The sequence below is a fragment of the Bison bison genome, unplaced genomic scaffold (assembly GCF_000754665.1).
Source record: "Bison bison bison isolate TAMUID 2011002044 unplaced genomic scaffold, Bison_UMD1.0 scf7180017864289, whole genome shotgun sequence".
Taxonomy (NCBI): Eukaryota; Metazoa; Chordata; class Mammalia; order Artiodactyla; family Bovidae; genus Bison; species Bison bison.
The window spans coordinates 1,839,249-1,853,840 of record NW_011494861.1 but is presented as its reverse complement, the minus strand read 5'-3'; the positions used below and the strand labels follow the sequence as shown (position 1 = coordinate 1,853,840).

The window sequence follows — 14,592 nt, the reverse complement described above, 5'->3', positions numbered from 1 at the left end:
ACGCCAAGCCGGAGGGTGAGGGCTCTGGGCTGGGGAGGTGGGGTGCGGGAGGGAGGCATTAGGGGCTGGAGCGGGAGGATGGGGGCAGGAGGGCTGGTCTAGGGGCTGCCTCCGTTAGGAGCGGTCTGTAGGGAAGTCCTGGGCTTCCGAGGGTTTCTGGGTTCAGGCTGCTGGTTCCCTGACTCGCTGGTGACTTGGACAAGTCACTTCCCCTCTTAGGGTTGTGGTTCCCACTTTCATGCCGCTGGAGGGGAAGAATGGCCGAAGTCCAGACGTTCAGTACCCTAAGGGTCAAATAATAATAGCCCTCATAATAATAAGAACAGTAGCTACCATGTATGGAGCACTGGCCACGGGTCAGACATCAGTTAAGCCGATCCCAAGCTGAAGCCTATCCTTCTATTATTCCCATTTTCCAGCTGGGCAAACTGAGGCTCTAGAGTTGACTCACTTGCCCAAGGTCATTCTGCTTGTGGACTTTGGAACCTGGATTCACACCTAGGACTCACAACCATGGAGTGAGGGGCCCCTGGGCAGGGTTGGGGGTGGAAGGGGTGGCTCAAATGCCAGAACCGTTGATACTTGCCTGTGTCCTCTGTGGTTTGCTCTGCCCCTGCCAGGTGGGTCTTAACTCTGTCTGGGTTGCCCATGAGGAAACTGGGGCCCAGACAGGTGCAGTGACTGCCCAGGGAGGTCCAGCCTTGGAGTGGTAGGTCTCAGATCTGCTGGATTCCGGGTCTAGTGCTCCTACAAAAGGCAGATTGGATTTCAAGGTGTCCCACCATCCCAAGTGGGTGCTACGCTCCTCCTCAGCTCTACCTGGACCACCTGCCCAGTGAGCATCTGAGAGCCCCCAGGAGGACACTGAAGGCTGTGGAGGCAAGCCCAGCGAAGCAGAGCCAGACTGGCCACAGCCTCCATCATCCCTGTTCTCCTTGGTCCACCCTCCAAGAGAACCTGCGAACACAGGATGGTAGTTTAGCAGACTTGGGCCAGGAGAAGGGGTGGGAACCACCGTTTCTTGACTACTTCCTTTGTGTCAGGGTCTGCCCAAGGCTGCATGTCTCCCATGGGGAAGGAGTGTTGCTTCATCTCTGTGAAGCTTGGTGTTCTAGCCTGCAAAACAGGAGTGAACATACCTCAGTCCCAGAGCTCGAACAGGGATTCCATGGGTTGAGCCCTGTTGGGGAGAGTTCAGCTCAATGCCCAGGCCATCAAGGCATTTTCTTTCTTGTGCCCAGTGCTACTTTGTGGAGTACCCAGGACAGTAAGACCCGTCAAAAAATCCGGTGAGGGCGGTGCCAAGCACAGGGCTGGGCTGGTGGTATGTGCAAAGGGCCTGTGGCCGGGGTCTAGTTGCTGGCCTTTTTACCCCCTGAGTCTCTCTTCCTTCTGCTTCTACTGATGTAGGCTCCCTCCACTTCAGACCATCCCAGGAGAGAAACCCCAGCCACCTATGATGAAGCCCAGGGGGGTGAGTTGGAGAGACCAAATTGAGGACAAGGCCCCAGCAGGAGATGAGAGGGGGCAGAGTAGGTGCAAGGCAGCCTCCACAGAGTGTGAAGGATTCTGGGTGTTGCTGAGATAATCCAGGTAAAGCACCTGGTAGATAAGCAGGTCCCCAGACATGTGGCCAACATCAGGCTGCTCTCAAGTGGCTGCCCTGTGCTTCCCTTGCTCCATTCAGACCTTTTTGATAGCGTAAGTAATCATTGGGCCCATTTTGCAGTTGGAAAGACTGAGTTCCCTAAAAGGTTAGACCCCTGGTCTCAGGTTGCCACAGCTGGTTGGAGGTGGCGTCATTGACTGCAACTCAGACCTTCTGCTTGATCCTGCTGACCCCTACTTTTGGCTAGAGGGGTGTCCTTGTTGGGAGATGCTGCTAGGAGGAGTCTCTCCAGCTCTCCCAGACCCAGCTGGTTGAGACCCCTCAGTCTGCTGGCTAAGAAGACAGCGGAGGATGGAAGTTTTTTCTCTAGGCCTTGCTCAAGCTGCCTACTGGCCTCCCGTCGAGGCCAGCTCCTTCCTTCCCCTGGCTGGGCGGGGACACCCAGCCCAGCACCAGGTGGCCAAGATGGTGCAGCTGCAGAGGAAAGTTCCATGGGGCAGGCGCAGGCACTGGGCCAGATGTCCCTTGGGGGTCCAGCGAGGCCTGAAGTGGGGCCAGGAACTTGCTGTTTGGGGCTTGGGCGGTAGGGTGGAGATTCTCTCAAGAGCTTGTCCACCCTTCAAACACCCAAGGATTCGACACAGGGAGGGAAAGATGGATGGTTCTCACTTTCAGGGTGCTCCCAATCTGAGGCGGGAAGACACAGAGCTCCTCACCGCAGTGGACACCCAATCTGGTGGGGGATACAGAGCCCTCTGTGCCTGAGGGAAGAGACATTGCCCCCTCCTGGGGGAGCCCCCAGACTGATGGGGGGGACCAGAAAAGGCTTTCAATAAAGCAGGATCCAAACAAGCAAATTTGCACATAGCTGAGGGAGCAGGAGAGTCCCCAGAGGCAGCCCTGTCCTTTCTGCCTTTTTTCCCTCTCCCTTCTTCCCAGGCTCACACCTTTCCCTGCAGGCTTTCATCTGGCCACGGAGAAGGGAGGACAAGCCCGAGCCCCGTAGTCTGAGGCTCCAGGATGACCAGCTAGGCTCGGGTGGGAGCTTCAAGCCCTGCTGTGGAACAGTGGGAAATGGAGAAGCAGGCAGACCCAGCTGGTTGGTGTGTGTGTGTGTGTGTTGGGAGGGGGGAGTCTGAGGAGACCTAAGGGTGTGAGTGGGAGGCCATACCTCTGGGGAGAGGCAGGGTTGGCTCTGGCCCTGGGAATCCCCATTTCCCGGCTCTGCTTCCGTTCCAGCCTCAGGTGGGCGTTGGGGATGGGGGAGGAGTTTTCATTCATTTCCACCTCCCTAGGGAGCAGACCGGGTGTGTCCTGACCACACCTTGAAATCCAAGACACACAGACCGTCTGCCCCCTTGCCTGGGCTGGCATTGCTTGGGGCGAGGAGTTGGCATACCATGGAGCACAGCTGAACTGGCCTGAATCCTCAGCCTTCTCTTAGGATCCCAGAGAGATGTCTGCACTCCTGCAAGCCCCTGGCTCAGCCTTTCCGGTCATTCTTGCTCTCAGGAAGGCAGCTCCCCTCCATCCTGGTCCCCCCAGCACAGCTCCCTCTGTTAGGGGAGGTTCCCTATGACAAAAACTCCTGGGACTCCCCAGCCAAGCTCATTCAATCCTCACAAGAGTCTCTGGAGGAAGGTGATTTTTTTTCCTGGCTGCGCTGTACAGCTTGCAAGATCTTAGTTCTGTGACCAGGGATTGAACTTGGACCTTCAGCAGTGAAAGCGAAGAGTTCTAACCATTGCTGGACTGCCGAGGAATTCCCTGATACTATTGTTACTACTCCCATTTTGCAGATAGGAAAACAGAGGCGCAGAGAGTTTAAGTTACTCTCCCAGCAGTCTGTCTTTCGCAGTTTGCCACTCCGCTCTGCTGTCTGGTTTATCTCTGCTGACCCTGGATCATGGGTCATCATCTTTCCAGGGAAACCACTGCTGGACTTGGAGCAGCAGGTCAAGGGGACCGAGAGCCCTGGATGGCCGGCCTCACATGGGCCTTGGCCTCAGCCCGTGGCAGCTGGCTGGACCAGACAGCAAGCAGGTGGGCGGGTCCCTGGTGTTCATGGACGGCGAATCCTCCACGTTGTTACCCTGTGGGCTGTCCAGAGCTCTGGCTGCGCGGTGAATTGGTAAGAGACCTTACCGTGTGACTGGAGCCGGGTGCCCATGCTGGGGAGGCCTGAGAGAAGGCGGCTGGAAAGGCTGGATTCAGCCAGCAGCTGGGATTCCCAGCATTCCAGGATCTTGGACAGGGAGGTGAAGGGCATGGACGTGTGGGATTCCAACTCATTCCTGTCCTATACTTCAAGGTTCTGTGACCTTGGGCAGGTTATGTAGCTTCTCTGTGCCTCAGTTTCTTCACCTATAAGAAGGAGAGTAGAAATATCACCTATCACATAGGATGGTTTTTTGAAAAATTATTTAATTGGCTGTGCTGGATCTTCATGGCTGCCTGTAGGCTTTTCTCTAGTTGCGGTGAGTGGGCTTCTCCTTGTGGTAGCTTCTCTCGTCATGGAGCACAGGCCCTGGAGTGCAGGCTCAGTAGTTCTGGTGCACGGGCTTAGTTGCCTTGCAGCATGAGAGATCTTCCCAGACCAAGATCAAACCTGTGTCCCCAGCATTGGCAGGAGGATTCTTAACCACTGGACCACCAGAAAAGTCCCCGCTTAAGATGTTGATGGTTAAGTTCGATAACAGATGTGACACGCCTCAGGCAGTTCATGGCATTGAGTCAAGGCTCAGCTGGTGCTAGTGCCTACTAGTCAGTTCCCACAGGGCTCCGAAGGCCACACTCTGCACATCAGGCCCAAGTCACACTCAGTCCCAGCCTTGGAGAGGGGGAGGGGCACCGAGGAAATAGACATGTTGGGCTCAGCATGACAAAGAGACGGCGAGCAGGTTTGTACTGGTACTGCACCTGCTGGGCACACTGAGACTGCTTGAGCTGAGGACCGATGGATAAGGGGATGAGATTGAGGAGGGCTTCCTGGAGGTGGTCTGGGGAAGGAGCAAGTTTTGCAGGCAGGACAAAAGAATAGGGTGCCGGTTGGATTCATCAGGGCAGTTTCATGGGGATGTTGAGAGCTGGTGCCAGGGTCCCTTAGGGCAGGAGCCTGCCTTGAGTTCTCTTGCTGTGAACCACCTCCCAAGCCCCTGCACGGGAGCCTAGAGTCAGAGGACCAGGGGATGGGTGGTCCTATCCAGTCCATCCTACAAGAAATCAACCCTGAATATTCATTGGAAGGACTGATGCTGAGGCTAAAACGCCTATACTTGGCTACTTGATGTGAAGAGCCGACTCATTAGAAAAGACCTTGATGCTGGGAAAGATTGAAGGCAAGAGGAGGAGGGGACGACAGAGGATGAGATGGTTGGATGGCATCACTGATTCAATGGACAAGAGTTTGAGCAAACTCTGGGAAATGGTAAAGGAGAGAGAATCCTGGCCTACTGCAGTCCATGGGGTCACAGAGAGTCGGACACAACTGAGCAACTGAACAACATCAGCCTCCCAGGCCCTGCATTGGAGCCTAGAGTCAGAAGACCAGGGGATGGGTGGAACCAGAGGTTTCTAAATATGGCTGACATCAGAAATCACCAGGGAAGTGGAGGATGAATCCAATCCAGCCTCCTGGCTCCATCTCAGATTGCTGGTCCTGGGACCCAGGAGTGTAGATTTCACAACCTCCTTTGTGATGCTAATATGCAGGCAGGTTTGGGACCCCCTGTATTGGGCGATCATGGCCAGGAGAGTGGACATTGTGTTGCCCAAGGAGTATAGAATTTGTAAGGTACCCTGGCAAGGAAAACTGAGCAGAGACAGGCTGGGCAGGTGGAAGGGGGCATATGGGGAGGGCCTGGCTGGACCGTCTCTTTAGATGGAGACGGATGCCTGACCACAATCCAGGCCTGAGCAGGGCATGCAGAGTTAAGATAGGGGCCTTTAGAGCCCGATGTCTGCGTCCACATCATTGTGCTGCCTTGGGCAGATTACTGTGTCTGAGTCTTCCCCCCGCCCCTCCTCCTGCCGCCTGACTTCAGGAGCCCTTGCCAGTAGAGAATCCAGAATCTCACATAGATGCACACACTGGCTTTTTCCATCCATGAAATGTGACACTCTTCCTGTCCCCAGCAGTCCCTGCTGTAGACTAGAAGGCCTGAGAGCTGAGGCTTTGGCTCTCCTTGCCTGGGGGCAGAATTAACCATCCAGACGGGTTGAGGGGAATCCTTCCCCTGAGTGTGAGCCACACCCCTCTTCTCTGGACCCCAGGGTCAGATGGTGAGGCCTCCCCTCTGCACACCTGCCTAGTGAATCCACCCTTTTCTGCCCCAGGTCTCTGGACCCACCATCAGTGGATTCTTGCCAATCTTGGCCCGGCTGCCTGGCGCCAACCCCCTGCTCTGGGACCAGCTGCCTGGTCCCAGAGCAGGGGGCTCAGCCGGCTTTACCCCTTTGTTCTTTTAGCCCAGGCTCCTCCTGACTTCTTGGGGAGGTCAGGGTGAGAGGGCCTGACCTACCTGTGCTGGCCTGGCCACTTGGAGTGGCCATAAAAGTGCTAGGTCCTAGACCCCAGGGAAACAAGACTCACCCAGCGAATCAATGATGAGTGCTGCAGATGATGGAGTCCTGCCTCTGAGGGCAGGAGAGAGGTCAAGAGAAATCCAAGAAGGCTTCATAGACGTGGAGGTAGCGAAGAAGTGTCACTGGCCCTGAGACCGGGAGGAAGGTTGGAGAAAGGGCAGAGAGATAAAGCCCTGGCAGGAGGGAGGTGCCCAGCAAGGTGAGGAGCAGGGCCTGCTTGGTGGAAGGAATGAGGATGTCAAAGGCCAGTGGGCAGGGGCCCTGAATGCCAGAGCAAGGCGTTTGCCTCTCAGTGATCAGCACCAAGAGTAGCTCTTAGTGTGTGCCAGCATTCCAACAAGGATATTCCAGGCCTGGAAGTGAAATGAGCTTCCCTGGTGGCTCAGACGGTAAAGAATCCGCCTGCAATGCAGGAGACCTGGGTTTGATCCCTGAGTTGGAAAGATCCCCTGGAGGAGGGCATGGTAACCCACTCCAGTATTCTTGCCTGGAGAATCCCTATGGACAGAAGGGTCTAGGCTACAGTCCATGGGGTCACAAAGAGTCAGACATGACTGAGCGTGTGAAAGTGAAAAAGCGCTCATGACTGAGCACAGAAAGTGAAAAATGTGAAAGCGTTGGTCACTCAGTCGTGTCTGACTCTTTGGGTCCCCATGGACTGTGGCCCGCCAGGTTCCTCCGTCCATAAAGAATTCTCCAGTCAAGAATACTGGAGTGGGTAGCCATTCCCTTCTCCAGGGGATCTTTGCAACCCAGGGATTGAACCCAGGTCTCCTGTATTGCAGGTGGATTCTTTACTGTCTGAACCACCAGAGCCTGATCTCATTTAATTAGTCTAGCAGCCCTGGGAAGCAGGTACGGTTATTACCCCTGTTTTACAAGGGGGAAACTGCAGCTCAGAAGGTTAAGGACTTGCCCAGGCTCACGCAGTTGGTAAGGAAAGGAGCCAGGAGCCTAGCCAAGCCAGCTACAGAGTTTTGTTTTGTTTTTTTTCCCAACCATAGATTCAGCCTGGGCCTCAGCAGTGAAAGCCCAGACTCCTAACCACTAGTACACCAGGGAACTCCCAGAGCCTTTACTTCCCAGAGAATGCAGTCTCAAAGTATGGTCTGGGAATGGTTTGTCCAGGGCTCCCAGAGACGGCATGTGGGAGAGTTTCCAGGAGGTTCTGTTGTAGAGATAAAGCCACCCTGCAGAGTCCAGAGTGGTTCCTTGTTAAAAAGGTAGCATAAGTAAGTTCATTTATATCACTTTTTAGATTCCACATATAAGGAATGCCATAGAATATTTTTCCTTCTCTGTCTGACTTACTTCAGAAAGAGACTCACAGACTTAGAGAACGAACTTACAGTTGCTGGGGGTAAGGATGGGAGGAAGGGATAGGGAGTTTGGGATGGACATATACCCACTGCTCTATTTAAAACGGATAACAAACAAGGACCTACTGTATAGCACAGGGAACTCTGTTCAGTGTTGTGTGGCAGCCTGGGGGAGAGGAATCTGGGGGAGAATGGATATGTATGGCTGAGTTCCTTTGCTGTCCACCTGAAACTATCACAACCTTGTTAATCAATTATGTGCTCAGTCATGCCTGACTCTTTGCGGTCCCATGGCCTGTAGCTTGCCAGGCTCCTCTGCCCATGGAATTTTCCAGGCAAGAATACTGGAATGGGGTGCCATTTCCTATTCCAGGATAATTGGTTATACTCCAATATAAAATTTTAAGAAGTGTTTTTTTTGTTTTTTTTTTAAAGGTAGCATAGCCACTCTTGGCCAAAGGCCAGGATTTCAAGTGAATTTCTACTGCAGGCCAACTCTTCTTGGTTCTCATGGTGTTAGGAGAATCCAAGGCCAAGTGAGGCTCAACACAAAAATGTGTTGAGATCAGTTAGCAATGTCTGCCCTGAGTGCAGGCAGGGAGAGTGGAGGTTGTTCCCAGGCTGATGTCTGACAGTGGCAAGAGAGGTCCTCCTGGTGTTCAACACTCAGAGCGAATCCTTTCCTCTGCCCCCAAATCCAGAGACCCAGTCCCACAATGCAAGGTGCAGACGCCTCTGCCCTGGGCGCTTCCTGCCATGTTGGTCAGTCACCAGATGGACAGAGACCCATGTCATGTCCCACCTCTGACATTAACCTGATGAGTGATCTTAGATGTGCCCCTTCCTCCCTGGGCCCTTGTCTGTGATGGGTTGATGTGAAGATACATCCCGTGAGATTTGACACATCCCTTTGGGCACAGTTACCCACTCCTGACGTCACCTCTCTTCATCCTCCGTTCCCTTCTCTGTCCCTAGACAACCTTTTGGTCCTCACTGTGGCTACGAAGGAGACCGAGGGGTTCCGACGCTTTAAGCGCTCAGCTCAGTTCTTCAACTACAAGATCCAGGTAGGGGGCTCCCTGGGTGGGGGCAGAGACAGCCGAGGGGAGGTGCTGGACAGATAGAAGTCAAGATGCTCGGTCTGTCAGATGCCCAGGTGGGGCTGGAAATTGAGCTGGCCAGGTTTCTTTTTAGCAAAAGCCCATGTTAAGGGGCCTGTCTCTGCAGGCGCTGGGGCTGGGGGAGGACTGGCCTGGGGAGGCGATGTTGGCAGGCGGAGGGCTGAAGGTCCGGCTATTGAAGAAAGCCCTGGAGAAGCACGCCGACAAGGAGAACCTGGTCATTCTCTTCACAGACAGGTAGGCATCTGAGAGGTAGAAGAATATTCTAGAATGAAGCCCTGCCAGGACATCAGGGATGAGGTGGGGATTACTGTAGCTAGGGTTGCCTACAGTTCTAAGGGATCTATGCACCCCAGAAAAGACCCATTTCCACTCTTGGTGAAAAGATGGGTGGGAGGACCTGCCCAGGTATGGTGAGCTATGCTTCTTTTAATGTATATATAGTATATATAATTTTATATATTTGTTTTTGGTTGCACTGGGTCTTCATTGCTGTTTGCAAGCTTTTCTCTAGTTGTGATGAGCAGGGGCTACTCCCTGGTTGCATTTCACGGGGCTTCTCATTACGGTGGCTTCTCTTGTTGCTGAGCACAGGCTCTCAGGCTCTCGGGCTTCAGTAGTTGTGGTGTACGGGGCTCAGTTTTCTCTTTGGGCTTGGTAGTTTTGGCTCCTGGGCTCTAGCACAGGCTCAGTAGTTGTGGCACATGGACTTAGTTGCTCTGTCGCATGTGGAATCTTCCCAGACCAGGGATCGAACCTGTGTCTCCTGCAGGTGGATTCTTTACCACTGAGCCATCAGGGAAGCCCGCTGAGCTATGCTTTGAGTGTGAAATGGTCACAGATTATGGGGACCATGTCTCTGCCCAGGGAGGGGGTGGAAACTTGATGGGCAGGGTCAAAGGTAACAGAGCTGATCATTTACTAGATGTGGCCCAGGGCAGGCGTGGGAGGAGGAAAGTGTTAGTCGCTCAGTCGTGTCTGACTCTGCAACCCCGTGGCCTATAGCCCACCAGGCTCCTCTGTGCATGGGATTCTCCAGGCAAAGATACTGGAGTGGGTAGCCATTCCCTTTTCCAGGGGATCTTCCTGACCTGGGGATCGAACCTGGGACTCCTGCACTGCAGGCAGATTCTTTACCATGTGAGCCACCAGGGAAGCCTGGGCTCCTCCTGCCTGTGCCCTTCTGAGCCCCTGCTCCCCTACCAACCCCGTCTCCTCGCCGCCCTGCTCCATCTTTTCCCGGCTCTGGCCACAGCTATGATGTGGTGTTTGCCTCGGGGCCCCGAGAGCTCCTGAAGAAGTTCCGGCAGGCCAGGAGCCAGGTGGTCTTCTCGGCCGAGGAGCTCATCTACCCGGACCGCAGGCTGGAGGCCAAGTACCCGGTGGTGTCCGATGGCAAGAGGTTCCTGGGCTCTGGAGGTGAGGACCCCGGGTGCACAGTGTGTGGCGGACAGGGCAGGCTCCAGAGAGGTCCATCCACTGCCTTGGGGAGGACCCCCTGGCTCGACATCCCACATGGCTATCACGAGCTGCTGAATGCAGAGTCCTCAGAAGAACTCCTGAGTTTTTAACCTTTAAATCAGCTCCACTGCAGTCTTGCTTATCTCATTCAATAGCTCCCCTGATCTGCACAGGATAAAACAGGGAGTCACCCCCAATTCCTCCCTCCCCTCCCCCACCTTACCTTCAGCAGGTCACACCACTCCCACTCCAAGAGATCTCTGGAGTCTGCCCTCTCACATCCACACCCCTGGCCACCGCCTCTCCGGGCTGCTGGCATGGGCAGTAGTCCCCTGACTGCTCTGCCCGCCTCTAGCCTCTCCTCTTCCAGTCCATTCTCCATCCAGCACAGATGCGAGTCCACACATATTGCTCAGTGACTTCCCCTTGCACAGAGAATAAAACCCATATTTTATTCTGGATTCCCCTGTCTAGCCACGAAGGGAGGATCTGCTCCAGCAACCTTGTTTCCCTATTGGCTGAGATAGCGCAGCCCAGATGGCCTGGCCCTGGCCCAGGGGTGGAGGTGTCCTCTGGGGCGGGGCCCTTTCCTGGCTGCCCACCTGCTTTTTCTCTTTCCCTCCCACCAGGCTGCACAGTAGTTAAGGAGCTATGTGGGCTTTTCCCTCTATCCCCTCCTGCACTGTGTGACCTCGGCTCAGCCTCTGCCCTTCTCTGGGTCAAGTTTCCTGGATAACTGTCGAAAAGGGGCTCCAAACCTATGCCCCACCAGCCCTTTACTCCTGGGCTTCAGTGTAACTCATTCATTCCCCTCCTGTGTGCTGCCCAGGACCTGAACTGGTGCAGCTTAATGGACAACAGTGATTTTTCTCTCTGGGCTCAGTGGGAACTTGTCACCAAGTAGCATTAACAGATAGGCTGTTTCCAGCCTATAGACAGCACCTCCCCTCAATCCAGGAGGGCTTCTGAGAGGAGGCAGGGCTTATGAATAAAGAAGTGAAAGGTGGGTGAGAGGGAAGGCTGGGAGGAGGCCCCTGACTCAGAGGCCAGAAATTGAGTGTCTGTCTATATGTCCCCCACCCCCAGGCTTCATCGGTTATGCTCCCAACCTTAGCAAACTGGTGGCAGAGTGGGAAGGCCAGGACAGCGACAGCGATCAGCTCTTTTACACCAAGATCTTCTTGGACCCAGAGAAGAGGGTAAGCAGCAGTGGGTAGGGCTGTGAGATCTTGACACTGGATCCCCCAGACTGGGCTGCACTGGGAGCAGCCCCTACCCCCCAGACTTGACCCCCTGGGCTGGGCATTGACACCCCACTTACATATTCTTTGATTCACTCATTTATTCAGCAGGTATTAAAAAACATTTTATTTATAGTATTTACCTTTTTATTTTTGGCTGTCCTGAGTCTTTGTTGCTGGACCAGCTTTTCTCTAGTTGCAGAGAATGGGGGCTACTCTCCAGTTCTGATGCTCAGGCTTCTCATCGCAGTGGCTTCTCTTGCTGCAGAGTCTGGGCTCCAGGGCACTCAGGCTTCAGTAGTTGCAGCAAGTGGGCTCAGTGGTTGTAGTTCCCAGGCCCTAGAGCACAGGCTCCATAGTTGCAGTGCGCCTGCTTAGTTGCTCCATGGCCTGTGGGGTCTTCCTGGATCAGGGATTGAACCTGTGTCTCCTGCACTGGTAGGCAGATTCTTAACCACTGAGCCACCAGGGAAGCCCCAGCAGATATTTGCTGAGTTGTGTGTGAGACACTGTCAGGCATAGGTAATGAACGAGACAGTTGGGGTTTCTGCCCTCCTGAACCCTCAAACCGGGCAGAGGAGGAATTTACAGCCTCATGGCAGGTGGTGAGGATGGTCATGAAAGGAACTGACAGCCTGAGCTGCCCCTGGCCCACCCAACTTGGAGGAGTTCTAAGGGACTGATGAGGTCTTGACTGGACCTGGGCCCCACAGGCCAGGCCTCTGAGCCTGTCTCAAGGCAGGGATCCTTGAGGGGAGTGGAGGTGGTAGAACCGAGCAGGTGTAGCCCCAAAGCCAGCCAGTGTCCTCTGGGCAGGCAGGAAAGTTAGGGAACTCTTGGGGAGAGGGTCAGTATTCCTGGATTCTGCCCTGCACACCCCCTCAACCCCAATTTATGCTGTGTTGCCTGACAAAGGGTAAGTCACTTTCCCTCTCTGGGTCTCAATTTTTATTATCCATGAAATAATGAAGTGAAGCAGTTGGACTTGTGCAGTGGAAACTATGAACTTGATCTTTGTTGGCTCAGTCCTTCCTTCTCCTTCCCCTCTGCCTCCAGTGACATTGCTAGTAGAAGCCTGTGGTCTAAAATGGTAGAGCTGCTCTCTGTGGGATGAAGGCTGAGCCTAGAGTGTCACTTGGCCTGACCTAGGGCTCCTTGAGACATAGTCGCATCTGCAAGCAGTAGCGTTATGTCGTGAACATGGACCTCAGGGCCAGGCTGCCCGTTTCCAATGCCAGCTTAGCCAGTTACTAGCTGCATGACCTTGAGCAAATTATCCAACCTCTCTGTGCCTTGTTTTTAAATCTGTGAAATGCAATGATGATGATACTTTCTCACAAGGATGTTCTGTGGATTAAATGAGTGTGCATGTAATACTTAGAATAGTGATTGGCACCCAGTTGAGTGCTAAACAAGCATCTGTTATCACAACGGCTGTTGTTGAACCAGCTGTCCCCTTAGATTCTTTCCAGTTCAGAGAGTCCCTAGTTCTCATGAATAAAGGTGCTACAGCAGTAAATCCCAGGGGCTTGGCCACTGACTGGCTTCCCAGGGATCCTAGCTGCCCTGATGTGACGGGGAAAAGCGGATGGAGGGAGAGGAAGTGGCAGAAGTGGGAGGGCTGGCTCCCCACACTGGGTGATGGAGCCCTGTCCACTGCCAGGGCTTGTTCCTGGTGCAGTCCAATGCCCTCTTTCCTACAGGAGCAGATCAATATCACCCTGGACCACCGTTGCCGAATCTTCCAGAATTTGGATGGAGCCTTGGGTGAGCAGCCCCGACAGGGAGGGGGATCCTGAGAGGAGTGGTAAAGAGATGAGGATTCCAGCCAAGGAGGTTCCTCTCAGCTGTTGTGCTGGGATTTTCTCTGGGGGCAGAGCTATGTCTCTTTGGGGATGAAGAAAGGAGGGCCAGAAGGTCAGTCCAGAGAACCTGCGGGACACCAGGGCTCAGACTGGGAGGGGCTGGGTGATGCACTCAGTGGGTACCCCATCCCTGCCCTGCGTCCCTGGTCCTTCAAGGTGAGCCTACTTCACCTCCTTCCCCTGCTCTCCCACCTCCCAAGTGAAGACTTCCTGAGCTGGGGGCAGGGAGTTGATGGATGACATGGGAAGCAGAGAGGCTGCTTGACACTTGAAACCACAAATGCTCTTGGCCTGGTCCCAAGTCAGTGGCTGGTGATGACGTTGCTTTGCCACTATTTTGCTGGATGACCTCAGGCAAGACACAAACACATACCCTCGGGCATCTGTTTTCCCACCCTTAGAAAAGAGAAGTTGGACCAGATCGTTGATTGGTGATTTAATGGGGGTAAATGGACCCCTTTGAGAGTCTGAGGAGAGCTCTGGGTCCCATCCCAGCGAGGTGCAGAGACATCACACCCTTTCGTCTGTGGGTTCTGGGAGTTCATGAGCCTCGGTTAAGAAGCTGGGTCCAGACTGCTTCTTGGGTGGGTCAGGGGCTTGCACAGAGGGGCTCCCCTCACATGATCACCCACCACAAAAGGCCTCCGTGCCAGGCGTCTTCTCAGGCCTCTGGGAAAAGGCCCGTCTGCATTTTATAACTGTCAGACAGAGCAGTCCTACCTGCTGTCTTATGTGCAGACTGTCTGGGTCGGAGCCCAGAACTTGGCCTCTGGGCCTGATGCTGGACAGGTCTCTGTTTTCTGACCCACAGATGAGGTCGTGCTCAAGTTTGAAATGGGCCAAGTGAGAGCGAGGAACCTGGCCTACGACACCCTCCCAGTCCTGATTCATGGCAACGGGCCCACCAAGGTAGGGAGGGGCCCCAGCCCCAGGGGAGAGTCGTGGGGGGAGAGATCCAGAATCCGGGGTTGTGCTCTCACTGTGACCCCAAGCTTCCCCTTGGGTTTGGGGCCACCTACCTGGGACACGCTCACTGCCTCTGTCCTCACATCTGAGTTCAGGATGGTGCTGCCTCTCTGTACCGGCACGGTCAGTGATGCCCTATCTGTGCTGGACCACAGAGGAGGCACTGTCTCCATCCAGGCCCAGGCAGGGCTGCCTTGAGTCATCTGTACTCTGCCACCCCAGGGCAGACTTGTTCCTACATTCAACAAACATTGCATGTTTGCACCAAGGCGTGAGGCCTCGCCAGCCCTGAACAGGACAGAATGTTCCCTGTTCTCCCAGAGCTGCAGGAGGGGCAGGGGTGCAGGCCAGCCTCCCCTGGCCCTTGAGGGACAGGCCCCTGGATCCCAACTGGTTTCTAGGAGTGTGGTCCTCAACCACTCCTTC

At 54.5% G+C, this 14,592-nt stretch overlaps 1 protein-coding gene across 1 annotated transcript in view; it reads left to right on the top strand.

Moving 5' to 3' along the window:
• PLOD1 (procollagen-lysine, 2-oxoglutarate 5-dioxygenase 1) overlaps positions 1–14,592 on the top strand; it is a 29,834-nt gene that overhangs the window by 291 nt on the left and 14,951 nt on the right. The window contains exons 2-8 of the mRNA XM_010849860.1: positions 1–15; positions 8,488–8,579; positions 8,740–8,870; positions 9,889–10,052; positions 11,181–11,293; positions 13,039–13,102; positions 14,012–14,109. Coding sequence (XP_010848162.1) covers positions 1–15; positions 8,488–8,579; positions 8,740–8,870; positions 9,889–10,052; positions 11,181–11,293; positions 13,039–13,102; positions 14,012–14,109 — 677 coding nt within the window. The remainder of the gene's footprint in view (positions 16–8,487; positions 8,580–8,739; positions 8,871–9,888; positions 10,053–11,180; positions 11,294–13,038; positions 13,103–14,011; positions 14,110–14,592) is intronic.